The 23,831-nt window shown below is 40.4% G+C and overlaps 1 protein-coding gene across 4 annotated transcripts in view; it reads left to right on the top strand.

The window, feature by feature from the left end:
• ACACA (acetyl-CoA carboxylase alpha) overlaps positions 1–23,831 on the top strand; it is a 172,399-nt gene that overhangs the window by 71,726 nt on the left and 76,842 nt on the right. For all 4 annotated transcript variants that reach the window (XM_060135650.1, XM_060135647.1, XM_060135649.1 and 1 more), the window contains 14 exons: positions 4,853–5,062; positions 8,793–8,963; positions 9,962–10,123; positions 10,766–10,929; positions 14,731–14,881; positions 16,100–16,203; positions 17,991–18,072; positions 18,533–18,678; positions 20,051–20,201; positions 20,374–20,508; positions 20,862–21,008; positions 21,803–21,991; positions 22,536–22,636; positions 23,398–23,486. In XM_060135650.1, the coding sequence (XP_059991633.1) occupies positions 4,853–5,062; positions 8,793–8,963; positions 9,962–10,123; positions 10,766–10,929; positions 14,731–14,881; positions 16,100–16,203; positions 17,991–18,072; positions 18,533–18,678; positions 20,051–20,201; positions 20,374–20,508; positions 20,862–21,008; positions 21,803–21,991; positions 22,536–22,636; positions 23,398–23,486 (2,002 nt within the window). The remainder of the gene's footprint in view (positions 1–4,852; positions 5,063–8,792; positions 8,964–9,961; positions 10,124–10,765; positions 10,930–14,730; positions 14,882–16,099; positions 16,204–17,990; positions 18,073–18,532; positions 18,679–20,050; positions 20,202–20,373; positions 20,509–20,861; positions 21,009–21,802; positions 21,992–22,535; positions 22,637–23,397; positions 23,487–23,831) is intronic.

The raw sequence follows: 23,831 nt of genomic DNA, 5'->3' as shown, positions 1-23,831 counted from the left end.
CTCTGTGAGCTGGGTCTTCCATGATTTGATATACTAGACAAAGAAAGTGATAAACGTATTGTTTTGCTGCATTATCCTATTTTGAGTGTCAGTATTTGAATATTACCTGTCATTTACTTTATATTCCTTCTATAATAATTCTAATTTCATAAGCAGGTCATGCCTCATGTTAATTTTTTAAAATGTTAACTCCTTTAGATAATTCAAAATTACTTATTACTGTGGAATCAAGTAGTTGAAATATCTAGAATACTAAGATTAGGAAGTTTTATGTAAAAGTCCTTAAGTTCCAATAATGATTAACTAAGTAACTCAAATCAGTCCTCCCACTGAGAGCAAACTAAAAAGGTGGCCAAATTTTAAAAAAAAAAAAAATCTGTTTTAAGGCACTAGAGATCTTTCAAGGCAATGAAGAATTTGGGGGCTAAGATATAGGAGAAGAATGAAACCCAGAGAGGTCTCATGTTTGAGGCCGTTTTTTCCCTAGAGATATCCTTTAGTTTGAGAAGAAGCAGTTGAAAAGCTGATTAGATTTTTCAACAGTCTTCTAAGACTAAAAGGACAAAACTTAGACTGTAGGGTTTGCTGAGGAGGGTTCCCTGGGAAACCTCCCACATTTTAGGTTGGGATCTTGAAGGAGTAAGAATGAACTAGAAATAGACCAGTTCTCAAAGGGACTAAATCTCAGCTTCAAAATGCTTAACTCTTGATTCTAGCATGGTGTTCTAGGGTTACTAGCGTCCCTAGCTACCAGCAGGAAGCAAATATAAATTCTCTCTAGAGAAAGGTAACATCCAGAACCTCAAATTATTTCTATTAATGTTTCAAATGCAGTTTCAAGCAGCCAATTAAAAATAAGCAGGCATCACAACATTGTAAATCAACTATACTTCAATAAAATAAATTTAAAAAATAAGCAAGTGTATCGAATTATGTGATTGAAAATCAAGAAAAATAAAAGCCAATAGAAACAGACCCACAGAGGGTTTAGATAATGGATCCATCAGGCAAGGACTTTAAAGTAACTATATTTAATGTATTCAAGGAAATTAAAGATAAGATTGAGAATTTGGGCAGACAACTGGAAACCATAAAGAAGTAGCAAATGAAAATTCTAGAACTGAAAATGCAATAACTAAAATTAAGTCAATAGAGGAGTTTAATGGCATATTAGATGCAGTTGAAGAGAGAACTAGTGACTGGATGATAGGTCAGAAGAAAATTCAGACTGAAGCATGAAGAGACAAAAAGGATGAAAAATACAGAAAAGAGCATGTGAGAGAGTATTTGCAAAGATGACCATGTTAACTCCTCCCATCCCCTATATACATACCTTTTTTTTTTTTTTTTTTGCGGTATGCGGGTCTCTCACTGTTGTGGCCTCTCCCGTTGCGGAGCACAGGCTCCGGACGCACAGGCTCAATGGCCATGGCCCACGGGCCCAGCCGCTCCGCGGCATGTGGGATCCTCCCGGACCAGGGCACGAACCCGTGTCCTCTGCCTCGGCAGGTGGACTCTCAACCACTGTGCCACCAGGGAAGCCCTACACACCTTTTTATAGTATGATTTTGCCTTCTTCCCATCAAGAAATAGAGTCTTTTTTTCCCATCCTTTGAATTTTGGTTGGCCTTGTGACTTGGGTTGACCAATAGAATGTGGTAGAAATGGTGTGCAAGTTCCAAAGCCTAAACTGCAAGTGGTCTTGTAGTTTCTGCCCTTGCCCTTTTGGAATGAGCCTTAGACTTGCCTTGTTAAAAGCCCAGTTTAGCCTTCTGGAAAAGAGAGGCCACACAAAGCAAAGATGAGTTATCCCAACTGAGACTTCCTAGACCTGACAGTCACCAGCACCTTTGAGACATGTGAGGCCACGTTAGACCATCCAACCCCAGTCAAGTTGCCAGATGACTAACTACATGAGTGGCTCCAAGCCAAGATCAGCAGAAGAACTGCCCAACTGAGCCCAGCTCAAATTTCTGTGAGCAAATTAAAAAAAAAAAGAAAAAGGTCAGCGTCCTAAGTCACTAAATTTTTGGTGGTTTGTTAGGCATCAATGAATAACTGACCCAGAAATTGATACCTAAAGGTGTAATACTGCCCTAACAAAAAAGTAAAATATGTGGCATTGGCTTTGAGACTGGCTCATAGGTGGAGGCTGGAAAAATGGTAAGGTGGTTGTTAATGAAGGCTGGAAGAATGGTGAACAAACTTTTAGTGTGGGATGGAAAGGCAGTGAGGGAAAAGGTAACCCATGTTCTGTAATGATGGAACAATTACCTGAGGTAACTTGGAAGGTAGAGACTGTATTTAGTGAACTTGTAGACCTAGTTAAGGAGATCTTTTTAGATAAAGTGTTAACAGTATCTGTTGAATGCTTTTGGTTGCTTTTGCTAAGGAACTATAAAGAGGGATGAACTAAAGAAGGTGTTTCAAACTTGTTGAGTTTGAAAATAGAACTGTTTCTCATTCCCAATCTCTCCAGCTGGCAAAAGATTTTCAAAGTAAAAAATGACTTCAGAGTACAGACCAAATCAAGAGTGCCTGGAAGATCCTTTAAGACCTCAGAAATACTTAAGACAGTACCTGGTAGATTACTCTCTCAGCTAGAAAAAAAGGGCTTCTAAGAATTTTAAAGATGTTGTCCCACAGCAGCCTGACAAACCCGAGGTACAGAGAGGTCTGTGCAGAAAAGTTATGGATATGTTTGTGGCGCAAGTAGTGAATTTCCAATATGATTCATAGGAAAACCACAAAGTTTTTGAGAGACTTCTGTTGATAAATGCACCAAAGGGACTAAAGGGACAGAGACAGTTCAGACTTCAAAGAGGCCTCTGGGACTTTGATTTTCTATGAATAGGAAGCAGACTGGAAAAATTGTTCAGCTGTAAACATTAGTAATTTCTAATAATAAAAAGATTTTTCAGATTGTGGAGCCAGGAGCCCAGAGGGCAGCTAAGAGCAGAGGAGACCCATGGATTAGGAAACCACTCACAGGGAGCAGAACAAGACCGTAGTAAAAAACAGCAAACAACAAAAAAAATTCCATGCCCCTGGAGTAAGGGAACCTCACAACATCTGCCCGTCTGGATTTCAGAATTGTTGTGGACCAGTGACTGCTATGTACCTCCTGTCCTTTCTTCTTTGAATAGGAGTATCTTTTACAGTTATTCTCTCCCCATCTCATCATTAAATGTTGGGGGTGTTGGGGGCAGATAACTTGTCTTTTTAGTTCCCAGATCTTTGGATAAAGAGCACCTGAGGAGCTGCACCCAAGGAGTCTCTTTTGCTTGTGGACATGACTTATGAGAAAATGGACCTCAAGCCTGATGCCATGATTGGATGACTTTGGGGGTCTTGGGAGGGGGTGAGTCTATTTTGCATGTGGGAGGTATGTGAATTATTGTGGCCAGAGGGCGGACCATAGTAGATTGTTTGCAGCGATGGCCGCAATAACCTCTCCTGTTCTTGAATGTATATCCCTTTGCAATGTGACTTTACCTTCCTCCCATTAAGAGGTGGCATCTCTTTTCCCACCCCTTGAATCTTAGCTGGCCTTGTGGCTTGCTTAGACCATTAGAATGTGGCCAAAGTGGTATTGTGTAAGTTCTAGAGGCTAGTGCTTGTGAAGCCTTGCAGCTTCTGCCCTCACCCTCTTCTTGGAACACTGCATTGAAGAAGCCTGGTCTAGCCTACTGGAGGATGGAGGCCACATGCAATAGAGATGAGCTGTTCCAGTCAAGGCTTTGTAGACCTACAGGCCAACAGTCAACACAAGTCAGCAGACATTTGCATGAGACCATTCAGCCCCACTCGAGCCACCAGATGATGATATGCACATGAATGACTATAGCAAGACCAGAAGAACTGCCCAGATGAGCACTGCATCATGAGCAAATAAAATGGTTGGTGTCCTAAGCAAGCCACTGAGTTTTGAGGTAACTTGTTATATAGCAAAACAAAGCATAAGAGATACAGAGCATAAAAGACAGTGAAATGATCTAACGTGTACTTTGAGTCTCAGAGGAGAAGAGAGAGAAAATGGAGCAGAAGCAATGTTTGAAGAAATCATGGAGCAGAAGCAATATTTGAAGAGACAATGGCTAAGAATTTTTCTGAACTAATGGCTAAGAATTTCCTGAAAAGATACTAAGCACAGATTCAAAAAACACTATGAGCCCTGCAAGGAGAAGTACAGAGAAAACCACATCTAAGTTTATCAGAGTAAATCTGCCACTCCACTCCCCTAAAAAGACAGAGAAAAGAGAAAATCCTAAAGCAGCCGGGAAAAAAAGATTACTTTCAAAGGAGTAACAGTAACATTGATAGCTGACATCTCAGTAGAAACAGTAGAAACCAGAAAACATTGCAGTATCTTTAAAGTGCTGAAAGAAAATAATTGCTGGTGTCGACTTCTGTATCTAGTGACAGTATGCTTCAAAACTGAAGATGAAAGTCCTTTGACTACAACAATACTGTATATAATGAAATGTGAACCAGGAAAGTATCTAGTCTAGAACAAGTTGTACATTTGGTTGTTTGGAATTGATGGCGGTATTTTGCCCTTTTGTGGAATTTGTGTGTGTGTGTTTTCAAAATATTTGTTCTTTGCCCTTGTAACACACTGGATGTTCATACATTTTTGTATTTATCAGTTAATATTGGTTATATAACTAAGAATGCAGTATCTTTAAGAAGGATGAGAGCATGAGCTATATTTTATTTATTTTTGTATTTCTAATGATTAACATGGTCCCTGACACTTCTAGGCATCTGCCTGTTGAAATGGAAGGAGCTTATCAAGATAGAAAAAGTGCTTACCACTTAAGAATTTGTTCTATTTCCTTTTCTAATCTAGGTTCAAGCTGAAGTCCCTGGATCTCCTATCTTTGTGATGAGACTAGCCAAACAATCTCGTCATCTGGAGGTGCAGATCTTAGCAGATCAGTATGGCAACGCTATCTCTCTGTTTGGTCGTGACTGCTCTGTACAGCGCAGGCATCAGAAGATTATTGAAGAGGCACCTACTGCTATTGCTACTCCAGCAGTATTTGAGCATATGGAACAGGTATGTATATGAAAAGCTCTAATTTTTGTTTTCTTACACAAAACTACTACTCATTTAATTCATATGCCAGTCTGAGAATAGTGGAATTTCAAGCGGTGGTTCTGGATAACTGATAAGATTATATCCTTTTCCTAGAGGAAAAATAAAATAAAAATTCTGCTATTCTCCCTCTAGTAGAGATACCAGTGAACACTTCAAACTCTAAATTAGTTAATGCTTTTGACAAAAAATCAGTGTACTATTTTGAGTAGGGATAATGAAGAGAAATGTTTTGGGATTTTTAAATCTTATTGTCTGGTTCTTTAACAAGCTCATGATAAGCAGGTAGTTGCATTTTCTAGATTGATTATCCTTTAGTCTTCAGATGAATTTGTTCAAGTCCATTGTCTCTTAAAAGTTCCTCTAAGTATCTTTAAAATTTACATAGCCTATATTTTTGTATGGAAAATAATCTCTCAGCAGTTTTACAGGGTCCCTTGGAAATAGCTGTAGTTTAGGAGTCTGAACATGGTCTTTTCTGGAACCTTGACTCAATCTTCATCTTTTTGGAGATATGTTTTCCATCTTTTTTCTCCCTGATTCCAAAGAAGCTGAATATATGGTCATCTGTGTTTTAAGTTTAATTTCTACGTGTGTGTGTGTGTATTAAGATTGATTCTTTAACTACTGTAGTAAAGAGGCCTCCAAAGTACAGTGGCTTAAATAAGTTGCAAGTTCTATTTCTCTCTCTCATCATAGTTCAGAGATGAGCTGGTGCCAGGGACCCCGGTTTACTGCTTTGCTATTACTAGGAGGGGAGTCAGCAAACTACAACTAGCAGGCCAAATCCAACCTGCCACCTGATTTTGTAAATAAAAAATTTTTTTTTCTGTTTTTTTTTTAATATTTATGTATTTATTTTACTTTTGGCTGCATTGGGCCTTCATTGCTACGTGTGGGCTTTCTCGAATTGTGTCGAGTGGGGGCTGCTCTTGGTTGCGGTGCGTGGACTTCTCATTGCAATGGCCTCTCCTGTTGTGGAGCATGGGCTCTAGGTGCGTGGGCTTCAGTAGTTGCAGCACGTGGGCTCAGTAGTTGTGGCTTGCAGGCTCTAGAGCACAGGCTCGGTAGTTGTGGCGCTCGGGCTCAGTTGCTCCGCGGCATGTGGGATCTTCCTGGACCAGGGATCGAACCCATGTCCCCAGCACAGGCAGGTGGATTCTCAAGAACTGCACCACCAGAGGAGTCCCTGTAAATAAAATTTTATTGGAACACGGCATGCTAATTTATTTATGTATTATCTGTGGCTGCCTTATCACTGCAGTGACAAAGTTGAGTAGTTGTGACAGAGACTATATGGCCCACACAGCTGAAAATAATTATTATCTGGCCCTTACTGAAAAAGTTTGCCCACCCTTGTTCTAGGGTGTCATTACCTTATGATTGAAGCTAGCTCGCAAGAATATGTTCACACTGTAGCCTGTGGGAGGGGGAAAGAGAGGACTTGGAAGGCAAGCATATAAAAATATGAGCCAGAAGTCACACGTATTACTTCTGCTCACTTTTCACTGGACAACATTCAGTTACACAATCACACCTAGCTGCAAGGGATGTTAGGAATTGTAGTCACTAGCTGGGTGGCCATATGCTCAGCTGAAATTCAGGAGATTCTATTACTAAATGGATGACGCAATGAAAAATTACTGGAGGGCATTTAACAATCTGTGTCTGCTCCTCTGGCTACCCATTATCCTTTCACACCCTTTTTGTCACTCTTGGAACATTCTTAGCCTTTCCCCAAAGAAGACAGCCCAAAGTCCCACCTAGTTGCTATATTCAGCCCAAAGTCCAACTCTCTAGGTAATGTACAGTCCTCTCTGTTATATGTACATGTGGCTTTGTATGGGCCAGTGACCTAGAATACAAGTTACCTACCCCTTGTGATTCCTCCTTTTGCCATATACAGTGGTGGAGTAGGAACAGGATAACTCCCATTTGGTAAAAAGAAGAATGAAAAAGAGGCAATAATCACTGATCCATAGCAGTTATCAAATTCTTCTAGGTAGGAATTGTGGTGATTTCCTGTCATGTGGTGGAGTAATACCTCCATTAGCCCTCTGGCTGCCCCTGGTTCTGCTCTCTGGAAGTAAATTCTTTGCCTGTCATTCCTCAAGGCACCGTTAAGGCCTTTTTCTCTGGGAAGTTCTTCCTTGTTCACGGTCCTCTATGACTGAGCTTTGGAGACCATGCTTTCTTTGGCAGAGCTTTCACCGCTCACTTCCTGCTGGTGCAGGGTTGGGGCCACACAGATGACTGTGATTATCAGTCATGGGTTTTGAAAGCCAGATTTGTGGTTTGTTTAGAAATACAATTCCGTCAAAACTTAGTACGTTTCTGGACTCTTTGCTTCTATTCAGCTTTAGGTAGGAGTAACCACATTCAAGATTTCTGGACGTAGTTAACTTTTCCTCTTTATTTACTTCCTTCTGTGTTCAGCCCTCTTTCTCTCCTCAATTCAGTACTGACTACCTTGAGGCCAGCTGATACTAAAGCAGCCCCCTTGCCTTGATCTTTGGCACTGGGTCGCTTCAGGGTGAGAATCTAATCTTCTGGTTTGGGGATACAAAGGCATTTGGTTTTTTTCACATTCTGACTTTTTCTAACCACTTTTCTTAGGGCTCAGTTGGTGTTTTGTCCGCATTCCAAGTTATTGTGGGAGACCGTTTCCCAAATGTTTTCTTATGCCTAACAAGGAGGCCACCAGTTTTCCGGTCTGCAGCATCTGTTTCCTTGAGAGCTGCTACCCTGTTGTTAAGTCAGCATCACATGCTTCAATTTTTTTAAATATCAGCATCCTACCTGAATTTAATAGTTTCTGTATTGATTAGGGTACAGGTTAAGCTATTGTAATAAAGAGATCCAAAAAAGTACAACCACGCAATAGGATAGAAGTTTATTTTTCCTTCCAATCATAATCTGAGGTGATCTCTCCAGGACCAGTAGGACCATTCTGCTCCATGAGACCATCTTGGGATTCAGGTTCTTTCTGTTTTGTTTTGTCATTCTTAGTATGTTCTCATCTGCATGGTGAGACGGGCTTGCACTGTCATGACCATGTTCTAGTCCATAGAAGGGGAAAAGCCAGGAATAGAGGACAAGCAATTCCTTTTCAAAACATGATTCAGGGATTATGCATATCACTCACCAATGCTGACGTTGCATTGGTTAAAACTTAGTCACTTGCTTTAAGGGAGGGTAGAAAATCTAGTCTCTAGCTGGACAGCCATGTTTCTAGGAAGAATTTCTCGTATTCTAGGAAGAATACTAGAAATACTAGGAACAAGTGTACAATGCAGAATCTCCCATGGTGTTTTTTTTTTTTTTTTTTTTTTTTTTTTTTTTTGCGGTACGCGGGCCTCTCACTGTTGTGGCCGCTCCCGTCGCGGAGCACAGGCTCCGGACGCGCAGGCTCAGCGGCCATGGCTCACGGGCCCAGCCGCTCCGGGGCATGTGGGACCTTCCCGGACCAGGGCACGAACCCGCGTCCCCTGCATCGGCAGGCGGACTCTCAACCACTGCGCCACCAGGGAAGCCCTCCCATGGTGTTTTAATCAGAGAGGGTGAAATTCACTCACATGGCTAAAAGCCTTTATAAACACTGGCTCTTTGAGAGGGAGAAGGTATAGATAAGTAGTAGCCCATCAGCTGGACAAGGTGACATACTTATGTTGCCTTATCTTTCTTCTTTGAGTGTGCGGTGAAACTTGCCAAAATGGTTGGTTATGTGAGTGCTGGGACTGTGGAATACCTCTACAGCCAGGATGGCAGCTTCTACTTTCTGGAACTGAACCCTCGGCTACAGGTGGAGCACCCTTGTACAGAGATGGTGGCCGATGTCAACCTCCCTGCGGCACAGCTCCAGGTGAGTCACCCTGTTCTTGATCAGAGAGTTGCTTACAGAAGTTTGGAATGTCAGAGATGCCTGCAAAACTGGTTCAAGCAGCGTCTGTTAAGAGAAGACGCCCCTTATCTGAGTCTCGTGTAATGTTCATCTCTTGCACTCTATGGCTTGGGATGTGTGGGTTGGTTTTCCTGATATGGTACAAATCTAGGAATATTATTATTTTTTAGCCAGACACATCTGATATAAAATGTCATATATCAGAAAGAAACTTAACAAATAATATGCTTTACTCAGTTGTTTAAATTGTAGGAAACCTTACAAACATCGTAATGGTCCTCTACTCCTTTTTCCTAGTGTTCTAAATTGAAGCAATTCCACCTTAGAGTGGTGGCTGAGGTTGTTCATGGCAAGAGTGTGGCAGCACACATTCATTTTTATAATGTTTAAAGTGCTGGCTGTCAATATTATTTTCTCCATTCAGCCCAGGAAACAAATGCTATGGGAAGCAGTAATAGTTCATGATGAAGTTTGATATTATTTGTAAATAACATATTCTTTGCCCACATTGAGAACCCCTTCTGGTCCCCAGTGGTCCCTGTTAAGGAACCCAGTAAATAAAGATTTACATACTTTCTCCAGTGGTTTGTGGCGATAATTATGAAGTAATTATGACATAGTTAGGACTTCTGAGCTGTCTGAACTTGGAGAGCCACTGACACTGACTCTTCCCTTGGATATTTTCATTCTGATCCCTTGATGGGGAAATGACAATTAGAGGGAAGCTCATGTCTATTGCTTTAGGGATTTGGGGACTTTTTAAGGAGTGGGGAGTATTGAACACCTTACGTGTGTTTTGTTTCAAGTAACTTAGAGTCACCTATTCCATGATGTAGGATGCAGGCTATAAAAATAGGGTGTTTTAGGTGGTGGCTACTGAAATGAGAAATCTGATAGCTTCCACATTTTAAGGCAAGTAACTGTGAAAAATGAGTGATGTGTGTTTTATTACCTTTCAGATTGCCATGGGGATCCCTTTGTATAGAATCAAGGATATCCGTATGATGTATGGGGTATCTCCCTGGGGTGATGCTCCCATTGATTTTGAAAATTCTGCTCATGTTCCTTGCCCAAGGGGCCACGTTATTGCTGCTCGGATCACTAGTGAAAATCCAGATGAGGTAACCCATCACTTAAAAGGTTTACACTTTTTTTTTCCCTGTGAACTTTAATATTAAGATGCTATCTGAGGGCATATCTGAAATATCTTGGGACTTCCTCTGGAGAAGGAAATTCATAGAGGCTTCATAAGAGCAGACAAATAAGTAATCACTGTTCCATTGGTCACTTAGACCTATTTAGTCACTGTAGAGTCCTTAGTGGGTCTGTAGCACTGGACATTGGCTCGCAAGCCTTTATGATTTTTGTGTATCATTTCTGCTTTTGTGTGTGTGTGATTACACAGAACCTGAACAATGAGTATATGAACGTTCTCTTCCTTGGAAATATAATATCATCTCATATTCTTCATTCTCTAACAGGGTTTTTTTTTTTTTTTGATTTAAAAAATTTATTGCATGTAGTTAATTTACAATATTATATTAGTTTCAGGTATACAACATAGTGATTCAGTATACTTCATTTTAAGTTATTATAAAGTACTGACTATAGTCCCTGTGCTGTACAATACTCCTGCAGTTTATTTATTTTATATATAGTGGTTTGTACTTCTTAATCCTCTACCCCTATATTTCCTTTCCTTCCTTCCCTCTCCCTCTTGTTAACCACTTGTTTGTTCTCTATATCTGTGAATCTTCTAATAGGGTTTTAAGCCCAGCTCAGGAACAGTTCAGGAACTGAATTTCCGCAGCAATAAGAACGTTTGGGGCTATTTCAGTGTTGCTGCTGCAGGGGGACTTCATGAATTTGCTGATTCTCAGTTCGGTCACTGCTTTTCTTGGGGAGAAAACCGAGAGGAAGCAATTTCGTGAGTATAATAGCATTTGATTGCATTTCAGAGAATAAACTTGTGCTAATCTTCAATGAAGGTGTGAGCATGGGAATGGGAATCAGGTATTGTTATAAAAGTACTAATATGAATAACCTTCTTGAAGAAATATATCTTTGACTGTACTTACATTCATGTTGTATTAAATTTATTCAGTGTTTGGCAGATGTTTTTCTGTCTGTTGCCCTGAGCATTTTCAAGTATTTTTGCTTTCAATGTTTTTAATAAACTTATAAAATTGATTGCTTTAAAAATATCATATTTTTCTATAGAAATGGTGTTGTCATTTGGGGGTGGAGGTAGATTCTTGTTCAAGAACTTGACATATGTCAGAGATAAGACCTGTTATTTGTCATCAAAATAAAGGTATAGCTGTAAATGTCCCGTAGCCATTTAAAATAATAAAATGAAACTGCTTATTACATGAAAAGGGCATAAGGGGACTGTCCACATTGCTTATATGAGAGACCTCAGTGAGCTATGAAATATACACACAGCGTATAATATAACTGGTATATCATAGGTATTAGTTAATATTCTATTGAGCGTAAACATTAAATATTTAATAGCAGTTTTGCTTGCCTGAAAAGTAGGGCTCTAGGAGGTAATTTTGACAGGTTAGATATTTTAGAAGATCTATCCAAAATTGATCTAGTTCTATTTTTTAATTGTCTATTTACTTGAACCAAGCATTTAATACTATTCCTTTGACCTTTAAACTGCACACATAGATTGTGTAATCAGTAAGTATTTATTAATAATGTTCGTTTTTAATAATGTGTTCAGAAGTTGGGAAACCTCAAATTTTCTCTATTTTGTCCTCTACAACTCTTCCCACTTATTCAAAACTATAAGTGGAGTTTTCAGAATTAAAGCAATGCTACCAGAAAAACCATCTGGTATAAAAGTTGCCTTTTTATTTTTCTTTCAGTCCTATCCTGCTTTGCCAAAGTGAAGAAGGTTTACACTAGAGCTTGCAAATTAGTGGCTTTCCGACTAGTCACAGCCACAGATGTGTTTTGATTATCTTGTAGAGTGTTAGTTTTTTTAAATCACCAATATTTAAAAATTGGGAGATTGAAGTAAATACATGGATTTCTGTCTTCCCTTAAAAGAACGGGATGACGGTTGGTTTTGTATTCCACTTGGCAAAAGTTAACTGAAGCTTTGTGTGACTGCTTCCTTTAGAAGAAACACGAACTCTCTAGTTCACACAGCTCCCGTCCAGTCTGCCTCACTCATTTACATCCCCAGAGTGGCCGCTATTGGTATTTAGGTTTCCAGTCCTGATTGGCACGCCACTGAGCATTCTCTACAGGACATGTCTTATGACCTGCTCCAAAAGCCTTGCTCCTTACTTCCTGACCTGCTCTGTACATTTCTCTACAGTGTAAAGCTACCAGGTTAATGTTTAGCATATGAAAATTATGGTCTCTACAATAAGCTTGCCCTTCTTTTTTGGCCGCGCTTTGTGACACGTGGGATCTTAGTTCCCCGACCAGGGATCGAACTCACAGCCCCCTGTAGTGGAATTGCAGAGTCTTAACCACTGGACAGCCAGGGAAGTCCCTAAACTTGCTTCTTAATACCATGCTAAAGTTCATTCTTCAGCTCAGAGTTTGTTTCTTCTTTCTTCATTATATTAGGTCTATATTCTTCTGCTTGGTGTTCATATTCTTCTCCAGGATAGCCCCAACCCATATTTCCCGCAGACTGTAATCTAAATACCATGAGAACAAGACCGTGTCTGTCTTGTTGCTGCTGTGTCCCCTGAACATAGTAAGCACTCAGTAGATGTTTGTTGGATGAATGGACTTGCCCCTAATTCCTGTCCTCATACCCTCTGCTTCAATCATAACATTCCCTGAACACAACCCCTAATTTATTTCCTTTTTCCCTTTGTTCTTGCTACTCCCTCTGTCCATCCATTCATTCACTCCATTTAACAAATATTTACTGAATATCTAATGGCTCTGACAATATAATGAGGATCAAGATAGGGTCTGTGCCCTCATGGAACTTTATGATCCAGAGTAAGAGAGGCAAATAAGCAATTGAACACAGTGTAGGAAGTGCCGTCTCTGATAGTGGGATTACATAAGGGTGTTATAGGAGCGTAGAGCTGAATCAGCTAACTCAGTCCAGAAAGGGTCAGGGATGTTTTCGCAAAAGGAAGTGACCTCTAGATTGATATCTGAAATATGTATAGGAATAAGTCAGGCTGAGATAGGGCATAGAGAGGAGGGTAGAGGTGGGAAACGGAATAATGTTCTAGGCTGAGAACTCCTGGACCACTTGGAAGAATATTTCTGTCACAGTCATAATCCCAGCTTAACTTTTATCCCATTTCAGATCCCACATTCTTTTTCTTTTTTTTAATTGAAGAATAGTTGATTTACAATATTGTGTTAGTTCAGGTGTACAGCAAAGTGATTCAGTTATATATATATGTTCTTTTCAGATTATTTTCCATTATAGGTAATTACAAGATACTGAATATAGTTCCCCATGCTATTCAGTAAAAAAATGTTGCTTATCTATTTTATGTATAGTAGCTTGTATCACTTAATCTTATGTTCCTAATTTATCCCTCCCCCCTCCCTTTCCCCTTATGGTAACCACAAGTTTGTTTTCTATGTCAGATCTCACATTCTTTATGAAACCATAGGGAGGTGGATTTTCTCCCCTCTTAGAACCGCTCCACACTTTACTTATCTCTCTCTACTGGTATTTATGATATTATGTCATATATATATATATTTTTTTATTTTTAATTTTTTAATTTTTTGCGGTACGTGGGCCTCTCACTGTTGTAGCCTCTCCCGTTGCGGAGCACAGGCTCCAGACGCGCAGACTCAGTGGCCATGACTCACGGGCCTAGCCGCTCCGCAGCATGTGGGACCTTCCCGGACCGGGGCAGGAACCCGTGCGTGTCCCCTGCATCAGCAGGCGGACTCTCAACCACTGCGCCACCAGGGAAGCCCTGTCATATATTTTTAAAGTGATTATTGTCTCCACATTCTCTCTCCCTTAAGAGTCTAGTATGTGTCTTGAGTCTGTGAGATGCATAATAAATATTTGTTGAAGTAGGGACCTGCCCTGTTCAGCATAACACTGGGCAGAAGTATACAGGGAAAAACCCCATGGTATTTGAAATTTTGTTAAAGTTAGATCATTTAACACTTAATTGGAAAGTAATCAAAGTAATGAGCAAGTCATTCCACAGATGGCTAAAATGCAGCTTAAAAAAAACCACCACTCTCACATGCAGTGTCAGGCTAATAATACCTGACTCTCCCCAGCCAGTTACCTCCATTGTATGGAAACCTTTAAATTAAGGTATTAGTGTTTGTAAAAATTCACTGAACAATATACTTAAGTATATTTTATTAAATGTAAACTTTACCTAAATAAAATAAAAAAGGTGTAAGGAGGGGGGAATTATGCCCTAATTCTCGTTAGCCAGCAATAAATGAATGGAATGATGGGAACAGTGAAAACTGGGTGGTTTGCAGATAATTTGTTCTGTATTCCATTTAATGAAATGTATGTGATCTGCTGATGCTCTTATGGTAATATTAATCAGACTCATAAGTTTGCTGAGTTCTTGAAAATTCTATCTGGAATAAGCACATATATATCTGCACCCTCATTTGTTCTTGGAACTGTCTCTCTCCCCCGCCTCCTGAAACTCTAAAGGAATGAAACAATTCTTGAAAATTATTGAAAAACCATAGAACATTTGTTGCTGAAACAGATCTGCTTCTGTCCTTCTCCCAGAAACATGGTGGTGGCTTTGAAGGAACTATCTATCCGGGGCGACTTTCGAACTACAGTCGAATACCTGATCAAATTGTTGGAGACTGAAAGCTTTCAGATGAATAGAATTGACACTGGCTGGCTGGACAGACTGATAGCAGAAAAAGTACAGGTGTGTATTTCTCCACTTACACAAACAACTTCTGGGATTGGGTTTTTATAGGCTTGTGGTGTGATCAATCCATGCTGCTAGATAAAATTTATTTGATTCTAATCTGAATCGTTCTTGGTCTATGTGGAAAAATCTAGGAGTCAGTGTGATTTTAACACTGTAAGAGTTCTTGTGCCTGTGTTACACAGTCACTTTATAGGTTGTAGTATTACTTCCAAGGGTATATTTGAAGAGAGGCACGCAGGGATTGAAATACTTTCTCTTTCCTCACTTGATGTTAAATCTGGTTCAGAGTTACCAACTTCTACATCTATCTACCAAGCACTGATGAGACGGGCCTCATTTTAATCAACAGAAGTTACCCTTTGTTCCTGAATCGCTGGGCTAATATAAATTACTCAAGATTTTGTATAAAATTGTTAGATTCATGTAAATTAGCTGGAGGTCCAAAGTTTGGTTATACACCATTTTTCTTTGAGATTATTGGTAGCCAAATCTTTGTACCTTTTGAAGTTTATTTGTGACAAAAGCTTGTTTTTGAGCTACTCTTCGATTGGCTCAGTGGAAATCTTGGGAGGGTGGAGGGAAAGGTGTTTTTCATCTCTATTCAAATGAGACCTCTATTCAGATTCTAAAAATAAATGTGTTTTTGTCTCAAAAATCAGTTGGGGGCTTCCCTGGTAGCACAGTGGTTAAGAATCCGCCTGCCTATGCAGGGGACACGGATTCGAGCCCTGATCCAGGAAGATCCTACATGCCACGGAGCAACTAAGCCCGTGTGCCACAACTACTGAGCCTGCGCTCTAGGGCCCGCAAGCCACAACTACTGAGCCCGCGTACCACAACTACTGAGCCCGTGTACTGCAACTACTGAAGCCTGCATGCCTAGAGCCCGTGCTCTGAAACAAGAGAAGCCACCACAATGAGAAGCCCGCACACCACAATGAAGAGTAGCCCCTGCTCACCTCAACTAGAGAAAGCCCACGTGCAGCAACGAAGACCCAGTGCAGCCAAAAATCAATAAATAAAATAAATAAAAATTTTAAAAAAATACTTTTAAAAAAGAGTAAATGTTAAAAAAAAAATCAGTTGGACAATAAGGATGGAGACTCTCAATGGTAGCTGATTCTTCACAGCACATTTGAGCCTGATTAAAATTGAGGGGCCATGGTGCCAAGTGACCCTGCTTTTGATCTGCTCTCTTTTCCTTCTTTTCAGGCAGAGCGACCTGACACCATGTTGGGAGTCGTGTGTGGGGCTCTCCACGTGGCAGATGTGAGCCTGCGGAATAGCATCTCCAACTTCCTTCACTCCTTAGAGAGGTAGGCTTTGCTTCTCATAGTCTGTGCAAGCTAACTAGTGGTCCTGAGTGCAGGACTGAAGTTCAGAGGCCCATTTATTCTTCTCTCTGTTCCTGGCAGCTTGTGAGTGCTACTTGTTATTCACTGACCATGGAGGCAGGGGAGAGAAGGGATGTAGGAGTTTATGGCAAATGATTTTGGGGCTCTAAGGGCAGATTCTAGAAATTGGTTTATACCACAGTTAGAATAGGTTGCTTTTTAAAAACTGGAGTCCAGCTGAAGCAAACATTCTGTTCTGTACAAGCATCAAATCTCTCCAAGCCCTGGTGATGAAAATCTGGTGTTTTACTCTAGCAAGGAACCCTGAATATTTCATATATGACCTGTAAAATTTCAGGAATTAATAATTGAGGCTGATATTCAAGATGACCTCATGAGTCTCTCAAGTATGTGTGGGGCTAAACTCATTTCCAACACTGGTTCTGAAGCCTGAGCTCTGCCTTTGAGTCCCTGGAGGAATTGTCCACAAGGCTAATCATTTGATAGCACTTTAATCACAGGCACTTTAGTTCTTTCTGTGTTGTTAGACTCACATCAGCTCCATTTTGAGGTGTCTGAAAGGAAGAAAAGAAACAAAATTTTAAAAATTGAACTGAGATTTCAGTTCAAGTCTTACCAGGAAAATCTTTCACTATGTTACACTTACGCACTAAAACCTTCATCAGCTCACATTCCCCTTCTGTATCAGATCTAAATCCCTCAGAGTGACTTCCAACTCCCTATATACTATGGCGCCTTTTTACCACTCGAGCCACACTCATTTCTATTCTTCAACATGCAATCTCTAACCTAATTAAATGGTTTCCCTACTGGTGTACAGATATGTCACACGTAATCTCTCCTCTACGAGCTCCCCTTACCTTTTTAACGTTACTTTAAATTTATTTTTAAAACTTGAGTTTTGAAATAATTTCAGATTTATAGAAGAATTGCGTGAATAATACAAACAACTTCTATGTATTCTTTGTCCAGATTCACCCATTATTAACAACTTTCCTCACTTGCATTTTTACTCCCTCCTTTAATTATTATCAAAGTCTTTCTTAAGAGATAGTGTTTCTTTCCTTCCTCGGCAATGTCCTTCCCTTTCCCCTCCACCCAGCCATGGCCTACTGCCTTTATTTTTTAAGACCCCAAATAAAATTCAGTTGATAGGGGTAGATGAGGGTTGATTGCACTGGAGCTTTTCTCAAAATTTTTTTAAGTTTTAATTTTATTTATTTTTAAGAACAGATAATATATTCACATGGTTTAAAATTCAAAAGGCACAAAAAGGTATGTAGTGAAAGGTCTCCTTCTTACCTCTGTTCCCTGGCCACCCAGTTTCCTTCCCTGTAGTCAACCCAAGTTACCAGTTTCTGTCTGTAATCTTTCAGACATATGGTAAGTTATATAAGCATATATATGTAATATTTGTTTCTTCCTACCACCTATTTTTTTAAGCACAAGTGGTAGCATACTCTGAAGCTGTCCTACACAATTTCACTTGCTTTTTTCATTTAACAGTGTATTTTAGAGAGTATTTCATGTTAGTGCATAAAGGGCTTCATCTTTCTTTTTTAATGGCTGCATAATATTCCATTATATGGCTTTTTTGTAATTTATATATCAGTCCCTTAATGATGATGGTCCTTTAGGTTGTTTTCAGTCTTACTATTCCAGGAAATGCTATAACTGATAAGCTTTGAGATTCCCTTGTAAACTTTTAGAACTTTCTAGAAGTGTCTCTCACATTGTTGTTCTTTCAGGGGTCAAGTCCTTTCTGCTCATACACTTCTGAATACAGTAGATGTTGAACTTATCTATGAGGGAGTCAAGTATGTACTGAAGGTATGCTGAACCCCACTGAAGCCAATGTTGTACTTTTTGCCTCTCTCTTTGTCAGTCTGCTTCCTTTAGGTCAAGAGATGGGGTGAAAGTTTGGTTTACTGCAGGGCTGGGTGTTAGTGAAATTATAGTCATTATTAGTGTCAGTAGCCTTGTGTCAAAGCAGTATTTAATGATTCTCTGAAAATGTTTTAGCTGTTGCTTAATTTCACATATGCAGCCAAGAGATAAAGGAGACAGAGAGCAACCAGAGCAGGGAGATGCATCTAAGGTCCCCCCTCTTTGCTCGCAGCAAGGCTGAGCCATGCCCACAGACACTAGTGTTCAGAGCACCAGTGCCATGAATTTCCTTCCTCTCTGGCAGAGCTTTCTTACCTAGATCTCTGAGATACCGAAATTTTGTCTGGGACTCCCCCTGGAAGGGACACACTGACTTGTCTCTTCGGGGTCTCATTTCCTACAGGTGACGCGACAGTCCCCGAACTCCTACGTGGTGATCATGAATGGCTCATGTGTGGAAGTAGATGTGCATCGGCTGAGTGATGGAGGACTGCTCTTGTCCTATGATGGCAGCAGTTATACCACATACATGAAGGAGGAGGTGGATAGGTGAGTGGCTGTTTAAGGTCCATTTGCTGGTCATTGTATCAGTCTTTTCTCTGAGTAGTCACTAACTCTTGGGATTTTTCAAGGTCTTTTTGTGGATTCTATTCTAATTAAAAAAAAAATAGTACATGCACTTAACAAAAATTTCAAGAGTATTAAGAAGTATTTATAATTAAAAACATTGACTCTGGGCTTCCCTGGTGGCGCAGTGGTTAAGAATCTGCCTGCCAATGCAGGGGACACAGGTTCGAGCCCTGGTCCTGGAAGATCCCACATGCTGTGGAGCAGCTAAGCCCGTGTGCCACAACTACTAAGCCTGCGCTCTAGAGCCTGTGAGCCACAACTACCAAAGCCCGCATGCCACAACTACTGAAGCCCCGGCAATGAGAAGACTGCGCACCACAACGAAGAGCAGCTCCCACTTGCCGCAACTAGAGAAAGCCCGTGCTCAGCAACAAAGACCCAACGCAGCCATAAATAAATGAATGAATGAATGAATGAACGAACGAATGAATTTTAAAAAATTGTCTCTCCGCCACTCCTGTGTGGGCAGACAATGAAAAATAAATTCCCCCTTTTATATGCTACCACTGTTAACAGTCTCATATGTTTTTGCAGAAATTTTGTATGTATATACAAGTTACATATATGTACATACTGTTTTTCTTTTAAATATATTCACAAATAAAAATAACATTTAGTTCTGTACCTTATTTTTTCCTTTAACATCTTTTATACTGTTCAACACCAATCATGCAGTGTGGCTGTGGTAATTAACTGAATTAACACATGGAAAGGTTGTAGAACATTGTCTGTGATATAATAAGAGTTCAAAAAATGGTAGCTATTACATCAGCATCACCTTCATTTTTTTTTCTTGATGGAGGTACCTATTCTTTTTAATGGTCGTATATTATTCCATTATATGGATGTATCATAATTTATTTAATCTGACCCTTATTGAAGGAAATTTGGGTTATTTGGCATTGTAAGCAAAGATGCAAGGGACTTCCCTGGTGGCACAGTGGTTAAGACTCTGCACTCCCAATGCAGGGGGCCCGGGTTGGATCCCTGGTCAGGGAACTAGATCCCACATGCGTGCTGCAACTGAGGAGCCCACCTGCCACAACTAAGGAGCCAGCAAGCCGCAAATATAGGAGCCCGTGAGCCGCAACTAAGACCCAGTGCAACCAAATAAATAAATAAATAATTTTTTTTTTTTAAAAAGGGATCCAATAAATGCTGTGTGTGTGTGTGTGTGTGTGTGTGTAGAATGAAGTTTTCAGGGTTTTTTTTTAAGATTGACATTATCCTACCATTATCTTTTACAATTTGAGGTGCTTTATTGACTTACATACTCCCACTTATCTCCTAGGTATCGCATCACGATTGGCAACAAAACCTGTGTGTTTGAGAAGGAAAATGACCCTTCGGTGATGCGCTCACCTTCTGCTGGGAAGTTAATCCAGTACATTGTGGAGGATGGAGGCCATGTGTTCGCTGGCCAGTGCTATGCTGAGATCGAGGTCAGTGTGGTGATTGGGCTTCCGGGCCATGGGAGGGAAGGTGGGACAAGAGTTGGCTGGAATTGACAAGGACTCAAGAGTAACAGAAAGGAAGTAGAAAATAGAAAGGGGAAGTGTCAGTAGCTGTCATTAATCCCTAAAGCTAGGTCCTAAGAGATTTTTTTCACTGTAGGTCATGAAGATGGTAATGACCTTAACAGCTGCAGAGTCTGGCTGTATCCATTATGTCAAGCGGCCTGGAGCAGCTCTTGACCCGGGCTGTGTAATAGCCAAAATGCAGCTGGACAACCCCAGCAAGGTCCAGCAGGTGAGTAGGAAGATACTTTTAATATTGCTCTCCAAGAGCTGATTACACGGTAACAGTAGTTTGGAAAGGCAAGTGATTTCAGTCCTTGGTTTTCCAGTTTTTCCTTAAGCTTTTTAGCCCGATCTTAGGGCTTGTACATGTGCCTTTGGTATTATGGAACTAGAATTTGTAAGAGTTATGATACTAAGATTCCGTGATTTTCCTTATGATGCTTCCTCCGTTGACTTCTCTCCTTGTAGCTGGGTATGGTGAAGAGGAGTCTTGATTTTGCATGATGAATCTAAGTTGCAGTGGTGTGTTTGTACCCTGAATAGAAGGTAGTGGATGACTTTACCTCTCATTGGGATTGACAGGCTGAGCTTCACACAGGCAGTCTGCCGCGGATCCAGAGCACAGCACTCAGAGGCGAGAAGCTGCATCGAGTATTCCACTATGTCCTGGATAATCTGGTCAACGTGATGAATGGATACTGCCTTCCAGATCCTTTCTTTAGCAGCAGGGTATGAATCACTTTTCTTGGGGAGGTAGGGTGGGGAAAGGCGTATACATAATAGGGTACCTGTTCTCTAAGATAGTTTAAAGTCACGTAAGGATTTTTTTTTAAGAGGGAGAAAAAGAAAGCTGTTTGATCCGAAACTCTCCCACCATTAGCTGTGGGATTTGAAGTCTTTAAATCCTTGCTTCTTATCTCTGTTATTGACTTCGCATGTAATTGGGATTTAAGCCAGAGAATAAGGACAATGTTAGGTGCTTATATTGCAATTTCAAAGTAAGTACAGGCATACCTCGGAGATATTGTGGGTTTGGTTCCAGACCACCGCGATAAAGCATGTATTACAAGAAAGCAAGGCACATGAATTTTTTGGCTTCCCAGTGCATAGAGAAGTTATGTTTACACTATACTGTAGTCTATTAAGTGTGCAATAGCATTATGTCTAAAAAAATGTACATGCCTAAATTAAAAAATGCTCTGTTGCTAATAAATGCTAACCATCATCTGAGCCTTCACTGAGTTGTAATCTTTTTGATGGTGGAGGGTTTGAAACAGTGCAAGAATTACCAAAATGTGACAGAGACATAAAGTGAGCAAATGCTGTTGGAAAAATGGTGCTCAACACAGGGTTTTACAAATTGAAATTTGTAAAAAATGCAATATTCGCGAAGTACAGTAAAGCAACTCACAATAAAGCACGGTATTCCTGTACTATATGGTAGTGAATTCAGATATATTATTTTATTTGGGGGATTGTGTTAATTTTGTCTGGTTCCTATTTTATTATTTCCTTCTTCTCAGGTAAAAGACTGGGTTGAACGGTTGATGAAGACCCTCAGAGATCCCTCCTTGCCTCTCCTAGAACTGCAAGATATCATGACCAGTGTCTCTGGTCGTATCCCCCCCAATGTGGAGAAGTCTATCAAGAAGGAAATGGCTCAGTATGCTAGCAACATCACATCAGTCCTCTGTCAGTTTCCCAGCCAGCAGGTATTTATAGAGTAACACTGTCATTTTTTACTGGCTGCCCATGCTAGAGTTCATGTTGTAGGATTCCTTCCTGTTTGGATCCTCCTTACTGTCTGGATGTTGTGCTTTTGAAGTTTAATCATTGTGCCCTTTACAAAACTGCTTCATGATACAAGCCCAATAAGGTAAGTACTGTGTGTGAAATGTAAAGTATCTGTGGTTAAGGGGAAAGCATATTGGCCATGTATCCCATAGAGTTTTGTTCTTGGGGCTGTGCCTTAATTAGAAGTATTTTTGTGAATTTAAAGTAGGCGGATATTTGTAGTTCTATCATCAGAGACTTCCTTACTATCTCAGCAGCATACTTACTACCCTTTGCTTTCCTATTTATCATGAATGGGCCCCTAAACTATACCAGGTAACTTGCAGCTACTCTCAACATGTGAAAGATAGAAACTGTCATGTTGCAATTAAGAAGATTCCTAGTGTTGATGCTATGCAGGCTAATGCTTTGGGTCCTTTTACTATGCTGGGCTTCATTTTTTTTCCCTTTCTTATACTTTAGATTGCCAACATCCTAGATAGCCACGCAGCTACATTGAACCGGAAATCTGAACGGGAAGTCTTCTTCATGAACACTCAGAGCATTGTCCAGCTGGTGCAGAGGTAGTTACATGGAACTCCAGATTCCCAGACCTGCGCATCCCCATACCTTCCTTTCTTCTGAGTAGTCACAAAGAGGTTTACTTCAGGTTTGACTTAGAGAAATTAGAAAGCACCTCTATCTTAGAAAATCTGGTATATCTACTAAATATCTTAGAATCGTGAGCTAGCTCTCATACTCAGTGTTTCTGATGGCTTTACTCTGCATCTTTCTGTCAATTATTAAGGCACAGCAATCTCATCGTTTTCTTTTTCCTTGCAATTTCCATGAAACTCCTAATTTTTCTTCTGGCATAGGGCCCCATTTGATATTTATTCTCCTTAGCTTATGGACTCAGCTATTGGATTAAAGGAACCTTCACAGGACATTTTCAACTTTAAGATACTCATAGACTTTTCAGATACCCCCTAACCACTTCAAGGGTGTGGTGATCGTTTCAACTTAGCAATGGGGACTGAACCAGGGTGTTGGTAGGTAGGGCTATCAAGTGGTTTTTGGTTTTGCTTTGCACTCTTTTTTTCGTGATTCCTTTATAAGGAAAAAAAGAAAATCTTGTCTGTAGCCATATTTCTTTTAGACTTGAATTTAAATTGATCTGGTTAGTTGATTCTAGGCTGTCTCCTGTCCTGTCCTATATTAGAAGGAAAGCAGTTCAGTAGAAAGTCTAGTAAATCTGGGCTCTGGGTTTATTATGTAATAATCTGTTATTTAACAGTGTTAGCCTGTCAGGATTTTCAGTGGGGACCTTTTTCTGTTTGCCCAGGTACCGCAGTGGTATCCGAGGCCACATGAAGGCTGTGGTGATGGACCTGCTGCGGCAGTACCTGCGAGTAGAGACGCAATTCCAGAACGGTGAGTTCCTTCCTGAGGACTCTGTATCTGGGAACATTTCCCTCGAGGACTGAGCAACAGCTGAGCCAGTCCATCCTGTCACTAACACTTGACATTAACAAACTCTTCCTCCTTTCACCAGTCCCTTAAAAATTAAACCTCTATATCTCACTAGCGCCAAAGAAAGAACAACAACAAAACACAGCTTGATGAGATTGTGAATCCAGTGTGCTTCTGGGAGAGGGCTGAGAAAATTTTTCTAGCAGAAGATTGGCATCTTCTTGACCTTGTACAGTGAGAGCTGGTTGAGTCATGACCAGGCTGAAATTGAGAAACCCTATCCAAAGAGCTTGCCTCTCAGCAGCT

This window comes from Lagenorhynchus albirostris, chromosome 20 (assembly GCF_949774975.1).
Source record: "Lagenorhynchus albirostris chromosome 20, mLagAlb1.1, whole genome shotgun sequence".
Taxonomy (NCBI): Eukaryota; Metazoa; Chordata; class Mammalia; order Artiodactyla; family Delphinidae; genus Lagenorhynchus; species Lagenorhynchus albirostris.
This window is presented reverse-complemented; position numbering and strand designations above follow the sequence as displayed.